The sequence below is a fragment of the Mobula hypostoma genome, chromosome 7, assembly GCF_963921235.1.
Source record: "Mobula hypostoma chromosome 7, sMobHyp1.1, whole genome shotgun sequence".
Taxonomy (NCBI): domain Eukaryota; kingdom Metazoa; phylum Chordata; class Chondrichthyes; order Myliobatiformes; family Myliobatidae; genus Mobula; species Mobula hypostoma.
The window spans coordinates 167,369,461-167,389,856 of NC_086103.1; the positions used below are offsets into that span (position 1 = coordinate 167,369,461).

Below are 20,396 nucleotides of genomic sequence, written 5' to 3' on the forward strand. Positions count from 1 at the left end.
CATAAGACATAGAAGCAGAATTAGGCTATTCAGCCCATCTAATCTGTTGCACCATTCCATCATGGCTGATCTTATTTGCAGGTTGAGTCTGTGGTGAGGAAGGCAAATGCGGTATTAGCATTCATTTCAAGAGGACTAGAATATAAAACCAAGGGTGTAATGTTGAGACTTTATAAAGCACTAGTGAGGCTTCACTTGGAGTATTGTGAGCAGGTTTGGGCCCCTTATCTTCGGAAGGATGTGTTAAATCTGGACAGGGCTCAAAGAAGGTTCATGAAAATTATTCCAGGATTGAATGGCTTGTCATATGAAAAGCATTTGATGACTCTAGGCCTGCATTCTCTGGAATTCAGAAGAATGAAGGGTGACCTCATTGAAAACTATCGAATGGTGAAAGGTCGATAGAATGCATGTGCAGAGGATGTTTCCTATGGTAAGAGAGTCTAAGACCAGAGGTCACTGCCTCATAATAGAGGTATGTCCTTTTAGAATGGAGATGAGGAGGAATTTCTTTAGCCAGAGAGTGGTGAATCTGTGAAATTCATTGTCACAAGCCTTTATGTATATCTAAGGCAGAGGTTGATATTTCTTGATTGGTCAGGGTATGAAGTGATACAGGGAGAAGGCAGGAGATTGGGGCTAAAAGGAAAAATGGATCAACCATGATGAAATGACAGAAAAGTTTCAATGGGCCAAATGTCCTAATTCTGCTCCTATATCTTATGGTCTTATAAATGCTTTGTATGAAACACAATTCAGTCTGTGGGCTCTCGGTGGTTTAACTGATGTTTGGCATCTGTTACAGACTTCAAAACACAAGAGTGAGCAGATTCCATTCCTTTGTACCAAGCCTCTAATAAGCTCTTACTGAGTCACATCAGTCAACTGTACTCAGTGGCCACTTTATTAGATACACTTGTACACCGACTGGTTAATATAAATATCTAATCAGACAATCATGTGGCAGCAATTCAATACATATAAGCATGCAGACATGGTCAAGTGGCTCAGTTGTTGTTCAGACTGAACATAGAATGGGGAAGAAATGTGATTTAAATGATTTTAACCAAGGAATGATCATTGGTGCCAGATGGGATGGATTGAGTGTCTCAGAATCTCCTGATCTCCTGGGATTTTCACGTACAACAGTCTGTAAAGTTTCCAGAGGATGTTGTGAAAGAATCCAGTGATCAGCAGTCTGGGGGTAAAATCACCTTGTTAGTGAGAGAGGTCAGAGCAGAATTGTCAGACTGGTTCAAGCCAGCAGGAAGGTGACAGTAACTCAGACAACAGTGGTGTGCAGAAGAGCATCTCTGAACACACAACACATTGAACTTTGAAATGAATGGGCTACAGCAGCAGCAGAAGACAATGAACATACACTCAGTGGCCACTTTATTGTTGGGTACAGGAAGTACCTAATAACATGGCCACTGTGTGTACGTATGTAAATGTAGCTTTTAAGACAACTTTTCAGCTCACTCTCCTCTGGAGGTGATTATCTACTTATAAATTCTCTCAAATTGCCTCCTCTATGTTTTTTTTAATTGTAATACAGCGAGGAATAGGTTGCCAACCAGCAACCCTCAATTTAACTCTAGCCTTATTTCAAAACAGTTTACATTGACTTATAGAATAGAATAGTACAGCACAGTACAGGCCCTTCGGCCCACATTGTTGTGCCGACCCTCAAACCCTGCCTCCCATATAACCCCCCACCTTAAATTCCTCCATATACCTGTTAACTAACATTCTAACCAGTACGACTTTGGACTGTGGGAGGAAACCGTAGCAGCCAGAGGAAACACACACGGTCACAGAGAGAAAGTATTAACTCCTTATGGACAGCGGCGTATAATAAACACGGGTCACTGGTACTGTAATAGTGTGGTGCTAATGACCATGCTATCATGCCACCCTGTCTATGTTTTGATATGGTTGCAAACAATAGTCAATTTCAACAACTGCAGAGGGTGTGGGTGATCAATGAGGGTGTGAAGACACTGGTGCCATACACCAAAATTTAGATCAATTAAGTATTGTGTGCTTCAGGGCTTGAGTTATAAAGATGAGTTGGATAAGTTGGGACTATTTTCCCTGCAGGGGACTGAGGGAATGACCTTATAATAGTATATAAAATCCTGAGGATCACAGATAAGGTGAGTAGTCCCATAGTCTTTTTTCTAGGGTAGGGAAACCTAACACTAAAGGGCAAAGTTTTAAGGTGAGAGGGGGAAGATTTAAAGGGAACCTGGGAGGTAATTTTTCCATACAGAGAGTGGAGGATATATGGGATGAGCTGTCAGAGGAAGTGGTCGATGTGGATCCAATCACATTTAAAAGACATTTGGACGTGTACATGGCTAGGAAAGGTATTTCACCTAAGCACGGTAAAATGAGAATAGCTCAGGTTGGTAACCTGGCTGGCATGAATGTTGGGTCAAAGAGCCTGTATTCATGTTGTACAATTCTAGGGCTCTAATCATCAATACAATCCCATTTATAATCACCAAGACAGTAATAATCGGTGTATTTTCAAAATGTCATTCGTACTGTAGGATGTGGACAACACTGGCAATGATTGCATTTATTCTCTGTCCCTCACTACTCCAGAACTGAGCAACTACCACTTACCGTAGGTTAATGGCAAAATGGAAATGAGCATGCAGGAGAGAGAGAGGGAGAAAGAACAGGGGATACAGGAAAATAAGGAGGAATGGGACAAACAGAACTGCTCCCTTTGGAACCACATGGACCTGATGGACTGAATGACCTACTTGTGTATCACTATAAAAATAACTCGAGACAAGTAGACAATAGACATGTCCATTTTTGTTTTCACAGCCGGCAGCAATCAGCATGGGAATTGATAAGTCCATTTATTTCTCTTGGCAGGTGGCAATCAGCACGAGAGGTCATTCGTTGGTGACACTGCACAAGGTTTAAGAAGAGATCGAGCGCTTTTGCCTTTTTTTCTCGGCGAGCAGCTCAACAGGCTTAGGCGAGAACAGGGTTGGGTAAATACGGACCAGTAAATATGAAAGTTTCTAGTAAGTTTTTTTTTTCTGTCAGTACATGTCTAGTTCATTGAAAATGGGTTTGGAGATAGTTTTATGTTCTTTGTGTGAGGTGTGGGACCTCCAGTCTCCTTGGTAACTACATCTGATTGAAATGCATCAAGATCCAGCTCCATGGAGACTGTGTTAAGGAAGTGGAGCTGCAGCTCAGTAACACTTGGTTCACATGGGAAAATGAGAAGGAGATAGTTAGGAGCTACAGAAAGGTAGTGACCTCTAAGTTGCAGGAGGCAGGTGCCCGGGTGATCATCAGGAGAGGGAAAGGAAATGGACAGCCAGTACAGAGCACCCGGGTGGCTGTTCCTCTTGGTAATAAGCATACCATTTTGGATGCTACTGGGGGAACAGGGAAGTCCGAGTGACCTGGTCTCTGGCACTGAGTCTGGCTCTGTAGCTCAGAAGGGTAGGGGAGAGAAAAGCAGTGCAGTCATGATCGGTGATTCCATACTTAGAGAAGCAGACAGCAGATTCTGTGACGTGAAAGAGACACCCAGATGGTATATTGCCTCCTAGGGGCAGGGTCAGGGATGTCTCAGGTCAACTTGGCAGCATTCTAAAGGGGGAGGGTGAAGAGCCAGAAGTTAGTCATAGTCATACTTTATTGATCCCGGGGGAAATTGGTTTTCGTTACAGTTGCACCATAAATAATAAATAGTCATAGAACCATAAAAAATAGTAATATGTAAATTATGCCAGTAAATTATGAAATAAGTCCAGGACCAGTCTATTGGCACAGGGAGTCTGACCCTCCAAGGGAGGAGTTGTAAAGTTTGATGGCCACAGGCAGGAATGACTTCCTATGACGCTCTATGCTGCATCTTGGAGGAATGAGTCTCTGGCTGAATGTACTCCTGTGCCCAACCAGTACATTATATAGTGGATGGGAGACATTGTCCAAAATGGCATGCAACTTGGACAGCATCCTCTTTTCAGACACCACCGTCAGAGAGTCCATTTCCATCCCCACAACATCACTGGCCTTACGAATAAGTTTGTTGATTCTGTTGGTGTCTGCTACCCTCAGCCTGCTGCCCCAGCACACAACAGCAAACATGATAGCACTGGCCACCACAGACTCGTAGAACATCCTCAGCATCGTCCGGCAGATGTTAAAGGACCTCAGTCTCCTCAGGAAGTAGAGATGGCTCTGACCCTTCTTGTAGACAGCCTCAGTGTTCTTTGACCAGTCTAGTTTATTGTCAATTCGTATCTCCAGGTATTTGTAATCCTCCACCATGTCCACACTGACCCCCTGGATGGAAACAGGGGTCACCTGTACCTTAGCTCTCCTCAGGTCTACCACCAGCTCCTTAGTCTTTTTCACATTAAGCTGCAGATAATTCTGCTCACACCATGTGACAAAGTTGTGGTACATATTGGTACCAATGACATACAGTACCATAGGTAGAAAAGGGGAGAAGGTCTTAATGAGAGAATATAAGGAGTTTGGCAGAAAGCTGAAATGCAGGACCTCCAGGATTGCTGCCTGTGCCATGTGCCAGTGAGGGTAAAAACAGGGTGATTTAATAGATGAGTTGGTTGAGGGCGCAGGGCTTAAGACTGGGATCATTCTGGGGAAGGTATGACCTGTACAAAAAGGAAGGGTTAAACCTGAACCCAAGGGGAACCAATATCCCTGTTGGCAGGTTTGCTAGAGCTGTTGGGGTAGGTTTCAATTAATTTGGCAGGGGGATGGGAACTGGAGTGAAAGGCTTGAAGATGGGATAGTTGATGTACAACTGGATGCAAAACATAGCAAGACGATGAAGATGGCCAGGCAGATAATAGGGCAATGAATGAGTTAAAGTGTAACAAGGGGCCAAAATCAAAAAGGACGATGAATACAAAACTGAAGGTTTTATATTTGAATGCACTCGGTATACAGATTAAAGTAAGCGATCTTACAGTGCAATTAGACATTGGTAAGTATGATGTTATGGCCATCTCTGAGTCGTGGCTGAAAGATCATAGTTGGGAGCTTAACATCCAAGGATGCACTTTGTATTGAAAAGACAGGCAGGTAGGCAGAGGGGTTTGGTGACCCTGTTGGTAAAAAAAAAATGAAATCAAATCCTTAGAAAGAGGTGACATGGGATTTGATGATGTAGAATCCTTGTGGGTAGAGCTGAGAAACTGCAAAAAGACGCTAATGGGTGTAATATACAAGCCTCCAAACAGTAGCCAAAAGTTGGGCTACAAATTACAACAGGTGATTAAAACAGCATGTACAAATGGCAATGTTGCGATAATCATGGGGGATTTCGATATGCAGGTAGATTGTGGAAAATCCGGTTGGTTCTGGATCCTAAGAATGGGAGTTTGTATAATAGTTATGAATGCTTTTTAGAGCAGTTTGTGGTTGAGCCCTCCAGAGGATTGGCAATTCTGGATTGGGTGTTATGTAATGACCCAGATATGATCAGGGAGCTTAAGGTAAAGGAACCCTTGGGAGTCAATGATCATAATATGATAGAATTCAGCCTGCAATTTATGAAGGAGAAGCTAAAATCAAATTTATCAATATTACAGTGAAGTAAAAGGAATTACAGAGGCATGAGAGAGGAGCTGGCCAAAGTTGATTGGAAGGAGACACTAGCAGGAATGACGGCAGAACAACAATGGCTGGTGTTTCTGGGGGAAATTCAGAAGGCACAGGAAAAATACATCCCAAACATGTAAAAGTATTCTAAAAGGGAGGATGAGGCAACTGTGGCTGACAAGGGAAGTCAAACACAGCATAAAAACAAAAGAGAGGGCATACAAAATAGCAAAAATTAGAGGGAAGTTAAAGGATTGGGAAGCTTTTAAAAACCAATAGAAGGCAACTGAAAAAGCCATAAAGAGAAGACAAAATATGAAGGTAAGCTAGCCTATAATATAAAAAAGGAAACAAAAAGTTTTCAGATAAGTAAAGAGTAAAAGGGAGAAGAGAGTGGATATCAGACTGCTGAAAAATAACTTTGGAGAGGTAGTAATTGGAGACAAAGAAATGGCAGGTAAACTTAAGAAAATTGCATCCGTTTTTTTTTGGAAGACACAAGCACAATACCAGAAAAGTAAAGATGTCACGAGGCAGAAGTGAGGGTCATCACTATTACTAAGGAGAAGGCGCTTGGGAAACTGAAAAGTCTGAAAATACAGTAGATCAGTCACCTGGACCAGATAAACTACACCCCAGCATTCTGAAAGATGTAGCAGAAGAGATTGTAGAGGCATTAGAAATTATCTTTCAAGAATCATAAGATACTGGAACAGCTCCGGACTACTGGAAAATTGCAAATGTCATTCCACTCTTTAAGAAGGGAGGGAGGCAGAAGAAGGGAAATTATGGACCAGTTATCATAACTTCAGTGGTTGGAAATACAATGGAATCTATTAGCAAGGATGAGTTTTCAAGGTACTTGGAGACGTGGTAAAATAGGTTCAAGTCAGCCTGGTCTTCTAAAGGAGGAATCTTGTCTGACAGATCTTTTGGAATTCTTTGAGGAAATAACATGCAGGATAGATAAAGGAGAGTCAGTGGATGTTGTTTATTTGGATTTTCAGAAGGCCTTTGACAAAATGCTGCTCATGAGGCTGCCTAACAAGATAAGAGGCCGTGGTATTTCAGGATAGGCACAAGATGGGCAGACTGGCAGGAGGCAATGAGTGGGAAAAAAGGCGACTGGTTGGCTGGCATTGAATGCCACAGGGGTTGGTGTTAGGACTGCTTCTTTTCACAAAAGCAAGGATGTAATACTGCACTTGGAGTATTTCAAGCAGTTTTGGGCCCCTTATCTAAGAAAGAATGTTCTGGCATTAGAGTCCAGAGGAGGTTCACGAGAATGATCCCAGGAATGAAAGGATTAACATTTAAGGAGCGGCTGGGGCTATATGTTGAAAGATCTGGATAGAGTGGAAGTGGGAGGATGTTTCCTATAGTGAGGGTATCAAGGACCAGAGGGCACAGCCTCTGAACTAAGAGACGCCCTTTTAGAACAGAGATGAGGAAAAATTTCCTTAGCCAGAGGGTAGTGAATCTGGAATTCTTTGCCACAGATGACTGTGCAGGCCAAGCCATTGGGTATATTTAAGACAGAAGTTGATAGGTCTTGATTAGTAAGGGCAACAAAGGTTACAGGAAGAAGGGAGGAAAATGGGTTTGAGAGGGACACTAAATCAGCCCATGGTGGAATGGTGCAGCAGACTTGATGGGCTGAATGGTTTATTTCTGCCCCTAGGTCTTATGCTTTTATAGTCATAAAATAAAATATGCCCGATAAAAGGAGAATGTTATTTAACATCTTTAGAAATTCTGCTGAAGAGGATCTTTTGAAAAAAAATGCTGACCTGATCTGTAATGAGTTCAACTAATAAGCAGGGACATCTTTGTACAAGAGAAGGATATAATTTACTCGCAACGGATAGTATAAGTATGCATGAAGGAAGGTAATTTATCACAACAATTTCCATTTGTAAAATATCAAAAAACATCAAAGCTGCTTCTTTGCAGGGGTTACCAAACAAGGTTAAGTGGGACCAGGACACTCAAGGAGAAATGTGACAAATGGAGATGTTAGACAAAGCCCAAAGTTTTTTTTTGAGCAACTTTAAGGAGAGAATGGGAGCAGAAGGCCTCAGCAGGTTTATAAGTTTGACAGCTCAAATCACAGAAAAAAAAGTGGGACAATTAAATTCACCAGCACATGGATAGCACAGGGGGATATGGGCCAAATGCAGGGAAGTGGGACTAGATGAGGTGGACACTAGGCTGCATGGATGCAATGGGCTAAAGGGTTTGCTTACACATTGTACAACTCTAAGACTGTGATAAGCAAGAGGCAAATATTAGAAAGGCACAGACTTAAGAATTAAAGGGCTAAAGAGGTAAAAGAGTAAAATTATGGATGGTTTTCAAAATACTGGCAGAAATCTTGTAATTGAGGAACTGCTTAACTGAGAGTCTGCATAAGCAGAGGGCTGATGTTACAGGAAGTGAATTCGGAAAATGATCACAGGGAAATGGGATGATATTAAGTTTGCACACCATAGACTAGCAAATGTTGGTTTGGAAACCAGTGAACTGTCAGGTGAAGAGATTATAGATACAAGCAAGAGAACTTGCAGAGGGGGAAATAAGAAGATTTAGTTATGCACGATTTCTGGTCAGGAATTCAACTATTGATCGAATTTAACAGTGAGGTTTTAAATGACTATGTTGTATTGTCGACAGCTGTCTTGAAGATGTATAAATTTAATAGCCAAGAAATAATTTGTGATGCAAAACAAAACTATTTTGACCTCCCAATAGTACTGAAGTAAGTAATTTACTAGTGACAGTTCAAAGATGTTACCTCGCTACAAAGGAATATATTTGAAGTTTGATCATGCAAGGAAATATTTTGCTACAAATGCATGGTCCAAACATTTCTTTTAAGGTGATTTCTCTGTTGTTAAATATTCTCAGAAACTGTCTTGTTTGAGCAGAATCAGAATTTGTTTTATTATATATGTCGTGAAATTTCTTTTTTTGTGGCAGCAATACAGTACAATGCATAAAAATACTATAAATTACAATAATAAATATATTAAAAATTAAATTAATTAATCAGTGCAAAATGGAGATCATGTTCATGGTTTGGTCCATTGTCCATTCAGAAATCTGATGCTGGAAGGGACGAAGCAGACATTAAAGATGGATAGTTTGTTGAAGGGGTTTTCTCAAAGTTGACATGGTATGAAAAAAAATAAAACACTGAGATACAATGAGGAAGGTTGAACTCAGAACTTGAATTGACTAATTTTTTTTTTGTCCAAATATCCAAGATTTGACTTACCATGGTTGCTGTGAAAGGAATGTTATCTATCAGAGAACTTGCGAGGGCACTGACCCAAATGACCAGGATTAGAGCAACTGCAAGTCGCTGGTCTTCTGGCACAGACTGGAATAAAGAGAAAAGAAAATACGGGGCATTAGTGTAGAAAAAAATAAGTGATAAATATCAGGCAATCCCAATGGGGAAACTCACAGTAGGTCAGGCACACACAGCCAACATTTCAAGTTAGTGACTCATCATCATAAACCTAGTGAATTTAAGTCTTTGATCAAAAGCATGACCTCTTTTCCCCTGACAGGTGCTGCCTGACCTGTTGAATATTTTCAGCATTTTCTAATTATATTTCATATTTCCAGCATCTGTCAAATTTTGCCCCATCTGATGTTACTGTGTTAAAGGAAAAGTGTGGAATCCAAAATTAGATCTAGGCAAAAGAAATAAGAAATGCATTGCATTAAGAAATAATTCTGTACTTGTAGTGCATATATAAGAACACCACTAGCAAATATCCAAAAGTAATCAACATTAATGATTTAAACCAACTATATAGGCAATGAGGTTATACATTCTATTTCTATTCCCCATAATACATTGAGAATTTTAAACAAAACTACAGTTATATTATAGAATGTTTGCATTTCTGGAACACTATTCATATCACAGTTTTCTGTAATACAAACGTTTTCCCCATTGAAACCTATATAAGTGGAGATGCATTCCTGTAGGAAGCTTTTAGCTCAAAAGTAGTCCAACACCAGTAGACAATCTATAGGCAATATAAATTATAGTCTTGTAGGCAGCAGGTTGTTGTTTAAGTGAACTAAAAATGGATTTAATATTGTTTCATAAAGTGTCATTGCACAAGTACCAACAGAAGAGAATGTCTTGACAGTTTCCAAAGCAAATCCCTTAAGTGGTCTCTCACTGTGAACCAGCAACCTACTGTCATTGTTCTTGGCAAACTAGTTCAGTCCTCAGTATACATTGTGCATTTGTTTATTTATTCATTTAAATTCAATAAGACCATTATTTTTTCTCCATATCTCAAAGTTTTTGGTAGTGATTTTTGATTTTGTAAGGGTGAATTTCCATTTTCCCAGCTGCTGTAATGCAAAGATATGCTCCGAAATGCAAATTAATTGAAGCATTTTCCCATTTATTAATCCAATGTCAGTCACTAATTACAATTAATTTCTTATCATCTAACAAATATAGGAAAGTATTCAAAGTCATAGAAAACTTTTTAAAAATTTTTTTGTTTCTGGTAAAAGGACGGTCAGTAACCAAGGAAGCCAAGTTTAGTGCAATTAAATGAACTGGCAGTAAATTGACAGAAGAAACAGTGAGATGATATAATGTAGAATGTTCTGTTTGAGAAGGTGCTGAATGCAGGTGTATTAAAGACTTTTGAAAGACAATGAGATGAAGTGGAAAGAAATAAAATTTACAGGACTATTTGGAAAGAGTGGGACTATTTAAAGAACTTTTTCATATAACTGGTACAAGTCATAAACTCATAACGTCAGTCATATAATATGAAAACAGGCCACTTGGACAACTGGTCTATGCTAACCAAGATACCCATTTGCCCACTGGATCCCTGCACCTGACCAAGCGTCTTTTAAATGTTGTTAATGAACCTGCTTCAGCCGCTTCTTCTGGCAGATCATTGCATATACCCACCACCCTCTGTGTGGGAAAAAAAAAAGTAGCACCTGAAATCTCTTTTCAATTCTCCTCTCACCTTAATCCTATGCCATTGAGTTCTTGGTTCCCCAGCTGTGGGAAAGAGACTGTATTCACTCTATATGTTCCCTTCATGATTCTATGAGATCATCAAACACCTGTAAAAGTTCACTGTGTTCCTCTATAAGATCACCGTACACCTCAGTAAGACCACCATAGAGGAAGGATGAGCAAAATGGCCTTCTTCTAAGGTTATACCACACCAGCACTCTGAGTCAGAATGAGGTGGGTTCTGTTCAAGCACCACGCTCCCAAAATACCATGGCAGCATTGTAAATATTCTTATTCATTTATTTATTTAGAGATACAGCACAGTCACAGGCTCTTCCAGCCCAGTGAACCCATGCCGCACAATTTTACCTGCGTGACCGATTAACATACCAACCCACTCAACCCCAGAATGTAAGAGGAAACCAGACCACCCAAAGGAAACCAACACAGTCACGGGGAGAACGTACAAACTCCTTATGGACAGTGGTGGAACTAAAGCTGGGTTGTTGGCACTGTAATAGTGTTACGCTGACACATTAGCTAAACTACTGTGGCACCCCTCTGTGTGGGGAGGCTGTTACAGATGGCACTTTAAACCTATGTTGTGCTTGCCCTCTCTGGTAAACCCAATAGTTCCACACTACTATTTTGAAGATCTGCTCTTTCTGAAACCACAGCCCGTTCTGCATCTTCCTGTGGCAGGTCTTGGCTTGTGCAAATCCTCTCATGTTAGATAACGCAGTTTGCCAGATGGCATAACATAACAGTAATGGCATGGATCTTACATAAATTAACACCATCGAGATGTGCAATTTCCTTTTGAACCTACTTGTTAACTTCAGGTCAGTTCACAAGTTTAGTGATCTCTGGCTTCTAGGAACATCAGTAAATATGTTCAGAACAATAATAATTAATACCTTAATACAGCAATAAAATTGCTTGAGTCACAAACAGTGGGGTGTTGGCAAAGAATTACTTTTAAAGAGCCTGTCAATTTCCTTTTAAGAATGATTTTTCTTTGCAGAGTCAAGGCAGATTTAAAGACTGTTACCAACAGTGCAGATTGGAGTTAATTGTGGCCAGTTGGGGTCAGGCTAATTAAAATATTTCACGAGAGCCCCTGGCATTGTTAGTGTCTTTGATTCAGAGCATCTGTTTGGCAAAGGGAAGTGATGAGCTGCATGAGGAATTAATAGCCTGGTTTTAGCCCCACCTGCCTGGCAGTTTAAATCAGACCATCAGCTTAATACTCTGCTATCATATTGCTCAATGTGCTGCCTTCCTGATCTTAGCAGCTGCACTGGGGAGCTAGTTAAATGTTGAGGAATGGGAATAAGATTTAGATTACATTCTAAAGACTTGGGCATGTAACTACTCAGCTAAGAATTGATGATGTCCCCATGTGGCTTAGCCAAGAGACATCATATCATGAATCCAGCTTATATTCTTCTAGCAGAATGACCAATGAAAAATTATAAAGTCACCACGTTGTTGATATTTGTGAGAGCCTACTATGCACAAGTCTCCTGCCATGTCTAATTGCAGCATGTCATATGCCATGTCTAACTACATGTAATGGTGAGGCTTCATAAAGCACTGGTGTGGCCTCACTTGCAGTAATGTGAGCAGTGTTGATCCCCTTACCTGAGAAAGGATGTGCTGACATTGAAGAGGGGTCAAAGGAGGTTTATGAAAATGATTCTGAGACTGAAAGGCTTGTCGTATGAAGAGTGTTTGACTGGTCTGGGCCTGTACTCACTGGAGTTCAGAAGAATGAGGAGAGATCTCATTGAAACCTATTGAATGTTGAAAGGCCTCAATAAAGTGGATGTGGAGAGGATGTTTCTTATGCTGGGGGAGTCAGAGGACGCAACCTCAGAATAGAGGAGTGTCCTTTTTAGAACAAAGATGAGGTGGAATTTCTTTAGCCAGAGAGTGGTGAACCTGTGGAATTCGATACCATGGGCAGCTGTGAGGGCCACGTTATTGCGTATATTTAAGGAAGAGATTCATAGGTACTTGATTGGTCAGGGCACGAAAGGATATGGGGAGAAGGCAGGAGATTGGTGCTGAGAGGGAAAATGGATCAGACATGATGAAATGGTGGAGTAGTCTCAATGAGACAAACAGCCTAATTCTGCTCCTGTGGTCTTAATATAGACTGGTTTTTAACAAGCACTTCAGAGAAGGTGCATCCAATAAATACTTGTGGTGTCTCATCCGAAAATTGTGATGTTTCATGAATACAACAAATAGTAGATTACTTCCAAACATAGGATGTGAAAGAAGACAGACAGCAAGTACACCTTCGACTCTGGTAAAGGGTGCAAATAATCTCAGAATAGGGCAACTATTGCAAAGAGGTAGGAGAACTTTGAATATCAGAGGCCAACCATCAATCAGCCTGTAATTCTTCTCATATCCGCACCAACCCCCTGGCATGGCCAGAGCTACTGACTGCAGCAAATGGATTCTTCCTGTTTCATTCAGTTTAAATGTGATCTAAATAGCACTGTAGCAACTTGAGATCAGTTACACTTTGCATGGATAGCAGCAGAAGCAGCGAGTTCTTTTCTCAGAGCTTCCACTCTAACAGTTAGGAGTTACCTTTATCAGAACGGCAGTCTGTTCTCCGATGTAGTCAATCAATTGCAAGTTGGCCAATGCCTAAAATAGAAATGGTAAATTAAGTGTAAAATCAAGAAAGAGATGGTCAGTGCAAGACAAGGTGGCCTGATTGCTCTCTGCAAAGATAGAGTCAGCAAATAACTATTTGTACTTCTGGTAAATTTGTCATTTTTCAGTTAATGTGAAACCACTAGTTACATAGTCTTCCCCTATAGTAGATCTCAGCATGGATTTATCACTTTGCTAGAAGGCTCTGCCTCAAGGTTATAGAACAGTTTGGTGTTTGAAGCATTTGTTAAGTTTTGAGCATTTACCTTTGAGCTGATATGTTGAGATGCTGAAACAAACTCTTAACACTGACAGAGCAGCTCAGAGTTCGGGAAACACTACCTAGATGTGTATGATCAGCTATCATGACTTAACCAGGTTTAATTAAAAACTGAAACACTGTTAATAACATCCTTCTGTCAATTTTACTTCATTTTCTCAACCAATTGTTTTTAATTTTATTTCATTTCTAATGTGACATTTTTAAATTTTTCCCATAACTTACACCCATAAATCTGATCACTTTTACTACTTGTTATTCTCTACATTCATGGTCCGAATTTCAGTTCTAGAAAAGAACCTCTTGAGAACCAAACTGGCCCACAATCAGTCAAAAATTTGTTCACAGTCAATGAGAGTGAAGATTAGTACGGTCACATTAAATATTCAGCCAGATCACCTCGCAACCCTTTTATTGATTCAATCACAAGATATAGATGGCATCCATCAACACTCTATTGTCTAGCTTGTATTATCTAGCGTTAGAAGAATGAAATAACACTTTTTTGAATATTACAGAATTCTTACAGGATGTGACACTGGATGCTGAGAGGATTAACTTAAGTATTGAATAAAAATGCAAAACCGTAGGATCATACTATATAGTAAGCTATTTGCCTCAATAATTCTGGTCCTTTAATTTTCCACTATCACCTCCCAGTTTCTCACTTCATTTCCCCCTTCCCCCACCCACCTACCGATCCCCCTCACCTGGTTTCACCTATCACCTGCCAGCTTATACTTCTTCCCCTTCTCCCACCACCTTATTACAGATTTTTACCCCTTCCTTTCCAGTCCTGATGAAGTCTGAGCCCGAAATGCTGACTCTTTATGCCTCTCTATAGATACTGCCTGACCTCCAGCATTTTCTATGTATTGTCTATGTTCTATTCAGTTAAAGTGCTATTCAATTACATTCACTCCTGGTTGTTGGCCATTTTGATTACAAGATAGAGGAACAGCTCATATTTTAATATAGCTAGTCTGTAATCTAATGACATGAACAATGAAATCTCCAATTTCAGGTAAACTGCTCCCCCTCTGTTCCCCTTTTCCCCCCACTCTTCCCACTGGGTCCCATAATGTTTCCACCTCCCTTATTTGGTTCAATGCTCCACCTACCTTTCCTATCAGCCCTTCGTTCTATCCGCCTTTCACCTCCCAGCCTCTGGTGCCATCTCTACCCTTCCACCCTTCCCTCCTCCCTGCCACTCACCTTTCTCCACCTGGATTCACCTATCACTTACCATCTCTTGTTCCACCCCATCCCTTCACCTTTTTACTCTGGTGATTTGCCTTCTATCTTTCAGCCTGGATCAAAGGTCTCGACCAACATTCCCTCTAATTTTTTTTAACAACTGTGCTGACCAACCATTGTTCTGAGCAGGAAATTTTTACACAGCCTGAAAACTGTGCGGCACATTAAATGTTTAAATATTAAGAAAATTCCAGCTGCGCAGCGACGAAGGCTATGTGCGCGGGAGCATTTCAGTTACTGCATGGCCACACACCTGCACAGATTAGAGAGGACAGTAACCTCGACCTAAAATGTCAAATGTCTCTTTCTCTCCAGAGATGCTATCTGACCCATTGATTTCCTCCAACACCTATTAAAATTATTGAATTGGGGCATCAATATTATTTTTAATATGCTAATTAAGGATGGGCAATAAATTTTGGCTTTGCCAGAAATAGATCATAAAAATGAAGAAATTAAATAAAACTATATAGTTACTAAGTGCTAACAAGCAGTGAAATTCATATGCAAATATGGCAAGAGAATTAGTCCATTTGAATTAATAATTTGAGTGCTTTAAGTATCTTAGTGCTATAAGATTTTATGAGAACATAGACCCTCAATATGGACTGAAAATAAAAACCACAGGTTCATTCCCATCACAGATTAAGTTGTGTACTACCCGTAGATTCAGGAATTTGAGCTAAGGACTTTAAATACAGGAGGTGTGGAATATAAGGATTGTATCAATGTTAGTAACCATGAAGCTACTAGAGGAAAATGCACAAAACATTAGAGGAACTCAATAGGTTAAGCAGCATCTATGGAGCGAAAAGAACAGTTGATGTTTGAGACAGAGACCCTTCATCAGGACTTAAATGGAAGAGGGCAGAAGCCAGGATAGGAAAGTGGGGGAAGGTGAGTCCAGGTGAGGGGAAGGTAGGTGGATGTTTGGGACAGTTGTGGGGGAGGGGAAATGATGTGAGAAGCTGGGAGGTGAGGTGGAAGGGGTAAATCTCTTGTGTTCTTTAAACTGATGGGTTGTTTTCACAAAATCTATCAGGTTGCCAAATGCCTTTCGGGAAATGAAATTTCTACCCTTCCTCATCTGCCTTGTGTGGAACTCCATTTCTGTGCTACCAAATGAGCCAAGTCTGAAGCAAATCCCACCTGGTTATGCATCACAAGAAACTTGAAAATATGAGATACTATCCCCTGCACAGATAGTAAATATTGACTGTGAATTGCTGAGGACCAACACCAATCCCAGCATTACATTCCAGACTTCCATTCTCAGAATGAACCAATTATTCCCACCTCCTTGCTGCCAGCAGGTTAACCAATTTTATTTCAGTATATTATCCTCAAAGCCAATCAACATCCTGCACGGGGTCTAATTGAAAACCTTCAGTAATTTCAAGTTCACCACATCCATATACATTCAAAGCCTCCTTTATTAACTACCTCCTGTACCTAACAAAGTGGCCTCTAAGTGTATGTTCAGGCTTCCTGCTGCTGTAGCTTCAAGGTTTAACATGTTGTGCGTTCAGAGATGCTCTTCTGCACATCACTGTTGTAACACGTGGTTATGTGAGTTATTGCCACCTTCCTGTCAGCTTGCCATTTTCCTTTGACCTCTCTTTTTACCCATAGAACGGCCGCTCACTTTTTTGTTTTTTTGCACCATTCTCTGTAAACTCTAAAGCAGGGGTTCCCGACTTGGTGTCCATAGACCCCCTTGGTTAATGGTAGGGGTCCATGGCATTAAAAAGGTTGGGAACCCCTCCTCTAGACACTACTGTGCATGAAAATCCCAGGAGATCAGCAGTTTCTGAGATACAAAAACCACCACTTATGCAACTAACAATCATTCTCTTTGAGTGATCATCTCACTTAGAGGCGATTACAAGTAGGATAAATAAAGGGGATGTAGTGGATGTTGTACATTTGGATTTTCAAAAGGCCTTTGACAAGGTGCCACACATGAGGCTGCTTACCAAGTTAACAGCCCATGATATGACGGGAAAGTTACTGGCATGGTAAGAACTGTGGCTGATTGGTAGGAGGCAGCGAGTGGGAATGAAAAAGGATCCTTTTCTGGTTGGCTGCCAGTGACTAGTGGTGTTTTGCAGGGGCTGGTGTTGGGACCACTTCTTATGCTGTATATCAACGATTTAGATGATAGAATAGATGGCTTTGTTGCCAAGTTTACAGAGGATATGGAGATTGGTAGAGGGGCAGGCAGTGTTGAGGAAAAAGGTAGGCTGCCAAAGGACTTAGACAGATTAGGAGAATGGGTAAGAAAATGGCAAATGAAATACAATGTTGGAAAATGCACGGTCATGCACTTTAGGAGAAGAAATAAACATGCGGACTATTTTCTAAAAGGGGAGAAAATCCAGGAATCTGAGATGTAAAGGGACTTGGGAGACCTTGTGCAGAACACCCTAAAGGTTATCTTGCAGGTAGAGTCAGTGGTGAGGAAGGCAAATGCAATGTTAACATTCATTTCAAGAGGTCTTGGATACAAGAGCAGGGATGCAATGCTGAGGCTTTATGAGGCACTGGTGAGGCCTCACCTTGAGTATTGTGAACAGTTTTGGACTCCTCATCTAAGAAAAGATGTGCTAGCATTGGAGAGGGTTCAGAGGAGGTTCACAAGGATAATTCCAGGAATGAAAGTGTTATCATAGAAGGAACATTTGATAGCTCTGGGTCTGTACTCACTGGAATTTAGAAGGATGAGGGGGGATCTTATTGAAGCCTTTTGAATGTAGAAAGGCCTAGACAGAGTAGATGTGGAAAGGATGTTTCCTATGGTGGGGGGACTTTAGAAAAAGAAGGCACAGCCTCAGGATAGAGAGGTGTCCATTTAAAATAGAGATGTGGAGAAATTTTCTTAGCCCAAGGGTGGTGAATTTGTGGAATTTATTACCACATGCAGCTGTGGAGGCCAGGTTGCTGGGTGTATTTAAGGCAGAGATTGATAGCTTCTTGACTGGACACAGCATCAAAGGTTACAGGAAGAAGGCCGGGGAGTGGGTTTGAGGAGGGGTAAAAAAGATTGGCCATGATTCAATGGCGGAGCAGACTCGATGGGCCAAATGGGCTAATTCTGCTCCTATGCCTTATGGTCTTATTCCACAATCAAAGTCTCTTAGATCTCATTTCTTCCTCATTCTGATGTTTACAAATGAACCTCTTGACCAGGTCTGCAGGCTTTTATGCATTGAGTTGCTGCAATGTGATTGGCTGGTTAGGTATTTGTATTAAAGAGCTGGTGTGCAGATGTACCTAAAAATAATGGCCACTGAGCGTCTATTCTACTGATCACATCCTTAAAGTACTTCAGTACATTTTTCAAACACGATTTTACCTTCATTAATCTATATTGATTCTGCTGTATCCAATTGCTTTTATCAAAGTGTTCTGTTATTACATCCTTCATTATGAGTGTAAGTAATGACAGGGGATGAAATGGTATTGTTCTCCTCACTGGCAACATATAGTTTCTCTGACAGATGCCCCCCATAACTGCCATTACTCCTTAAGCCATTTCCTGCACAGACAGGTAAGCATCATCTCTCAACCCAGTGTTTGCAGACATTGTCAATACCTGTTGCATGAACCTGCAAACATAATTATTTCATTTTCCTTATGCACCCCCTGTTCTGGATAAAGCAATCCTGAAGGTATCTTCGTCCAGATCTGAGTCAATTCTCTATTTCTTTGTGTTGACTTCAGATTCCACATGTGCCAGACCAATTTTTATTCAATTCCATTACTCATGGTTCATTTGAAACTGGTTACTTCTTTCCGTGAATTTTACCATGCCACCTAGCTTAGCAAATGCACCTATTCCAAACTCACTTTTTACAATTTATCGTTTACCTGCATTTTACTTCCTCTGTATCTATTGCACTTTATTCTGCGATGTTACTGATCTACATTTACATTGTTCTACCTCGATGCACTGTGTAATCTTTTAATTTTTATAATCAAAGTTCAAAAATTCAAAGTGCAAAGTAAATTTTATACCAGTACGTACATGTCACCATTTACAACCCTGAGGTTCATTTTCTTGCAGGCATTCACAGAAGAACAAAGGAATCCTATAGAATGCATGAAAAGCCATGCACAAAGGCTGACAAGCAACCAATGTGCAAAAGTATGCAAGACAAATTTTTCTCTGTACCTTCGTACATGTGACAATAAACCAATAGCAAGTTTCTTGAAGTGAAACAATCACAATGATAAAGTATCTGAGAATTCAATCTTAAGTTTCATATGTTAAGTGCAAAACAATGAAGACCTCTGACTGTTGTAGTTTGCCTTCAAAAGTTGTTTCCATCAACGTCCATCGAACCAAATTTCAGAAGCAGAGACACCCATGGGGTAGGGTGGGGGTAGTATTGATACAACTAATAAAGTTGTAAAGTTTCATATCCCTACCTCCAAGAGGACCATAACCTTATCATTATTTGGAGACTCGTATGCCTCAATGACCCAGAGAGCTATGTTGGCTGGAGTCAGGACTTTACGCTTTGGCTCTTGGCAGGGTCACCCATGCCAAACAGGTCAAAGGGTAGAGGCCAGACTAAACGTGGTCTGTTGGTCCTCCAGGCTCGGGGTTTCAACTCAGGGCTAACAACCCTGACTAGTAAAACAAAACTGTTAATGAAACAGCAACGAAGAATCCTTTTACATCCAAGTATGATTCATTCCTGAGTCTCCACCTGGGATCTGCACGACTGAGAGTAGTGAAATCCAGGAGGAAACTACTGACATGATGAAGGAAACCCTGAACACTGCCAGAGATGCTGCCCTAAACACCAGCAGCATATTGGGCAGTAAGTAAGTTCATATCCTCAGTTACCAGGGTTCAGTTCTGACCCTCATTTCCCGGGTTTCTTCTGATACTCTGGTTTCTTCACAATGCTTAAAAATATTTGTGCTCAGAGGTTAACTGGAACTCATTGCGTAGGTAAGTGGTAGAATTTGGGGCAGGGTGATAGTCGTGGAGTCATGGATGGAAATGATATGTTAAAATGGGTTAAGGTAGGATTCATCTAATAATAGCCAGTTGATGGTTTGTACAGTTTCAGTAGGCCGAATGGCAGTATGACACCACAACTTAACAATAGAGCTCTACTGTAAATTAAACAGAGGATAATACCGCAGTCTTATCACTTCCCCTCCTCTTTATACTGGCTACTTCCCTGGTACACTCTCAGTCCTTCTGAGACCATAAAATGATCAGAGATAGAAGCAGAATTAGGCCATTGGGCCCATCGAGTCTACTGCACCATTTCATTCTGGCTGACCCATTTCCCTCTCAGCCCCAATCCTCTGCCTTCTCCCCATATCCCTTCAAACCCTGACTAATCAAGAATCTTATCTTTACACAAAAATGGGGCAAATATTTAGGTTTCCTGGGGGGGCGGGAATAGTGCTGAATGTAGTGGTGAAGCATATTGCTGAATAGCAGCCTCTTCTGTTATTAGAGGTCTAATAGACACACTTGGTTATTATATTGATATTTATTTCTGCCGTGTTTGTTTTTATTTTATGGAT

At 40.7% G+C, this 20,396-nt stretch overlaps 1 protein-coding gene across 1 annotated transcript in view; it reads right to left on the minus strand.

The window, feature by feature from the left end:
• The window catches only part of oca2 (oculocutaneous albinism II), a 498,511-nt gene that overhangs the window by 100,919 nt on the left and 377,196 nt on the right, over positions 1–20,396 (minus strand). Inside the window, exons 19-20 of the mRNA XM_063052933.1 lie at positions 13,238–13,297; positions 8,894–8,998 (exon numbers count right to left, since the gene is read on the minus strand). Coding sequence (XP_062909003.1) covers positions 8,894–8,998; positions 13,238–13,297 — 165 coding nt within the window. The remainder of the gene's footprint in view (positions 1–8,893; positions 8,999–13,237; positions 13,298–20,396) is intronic.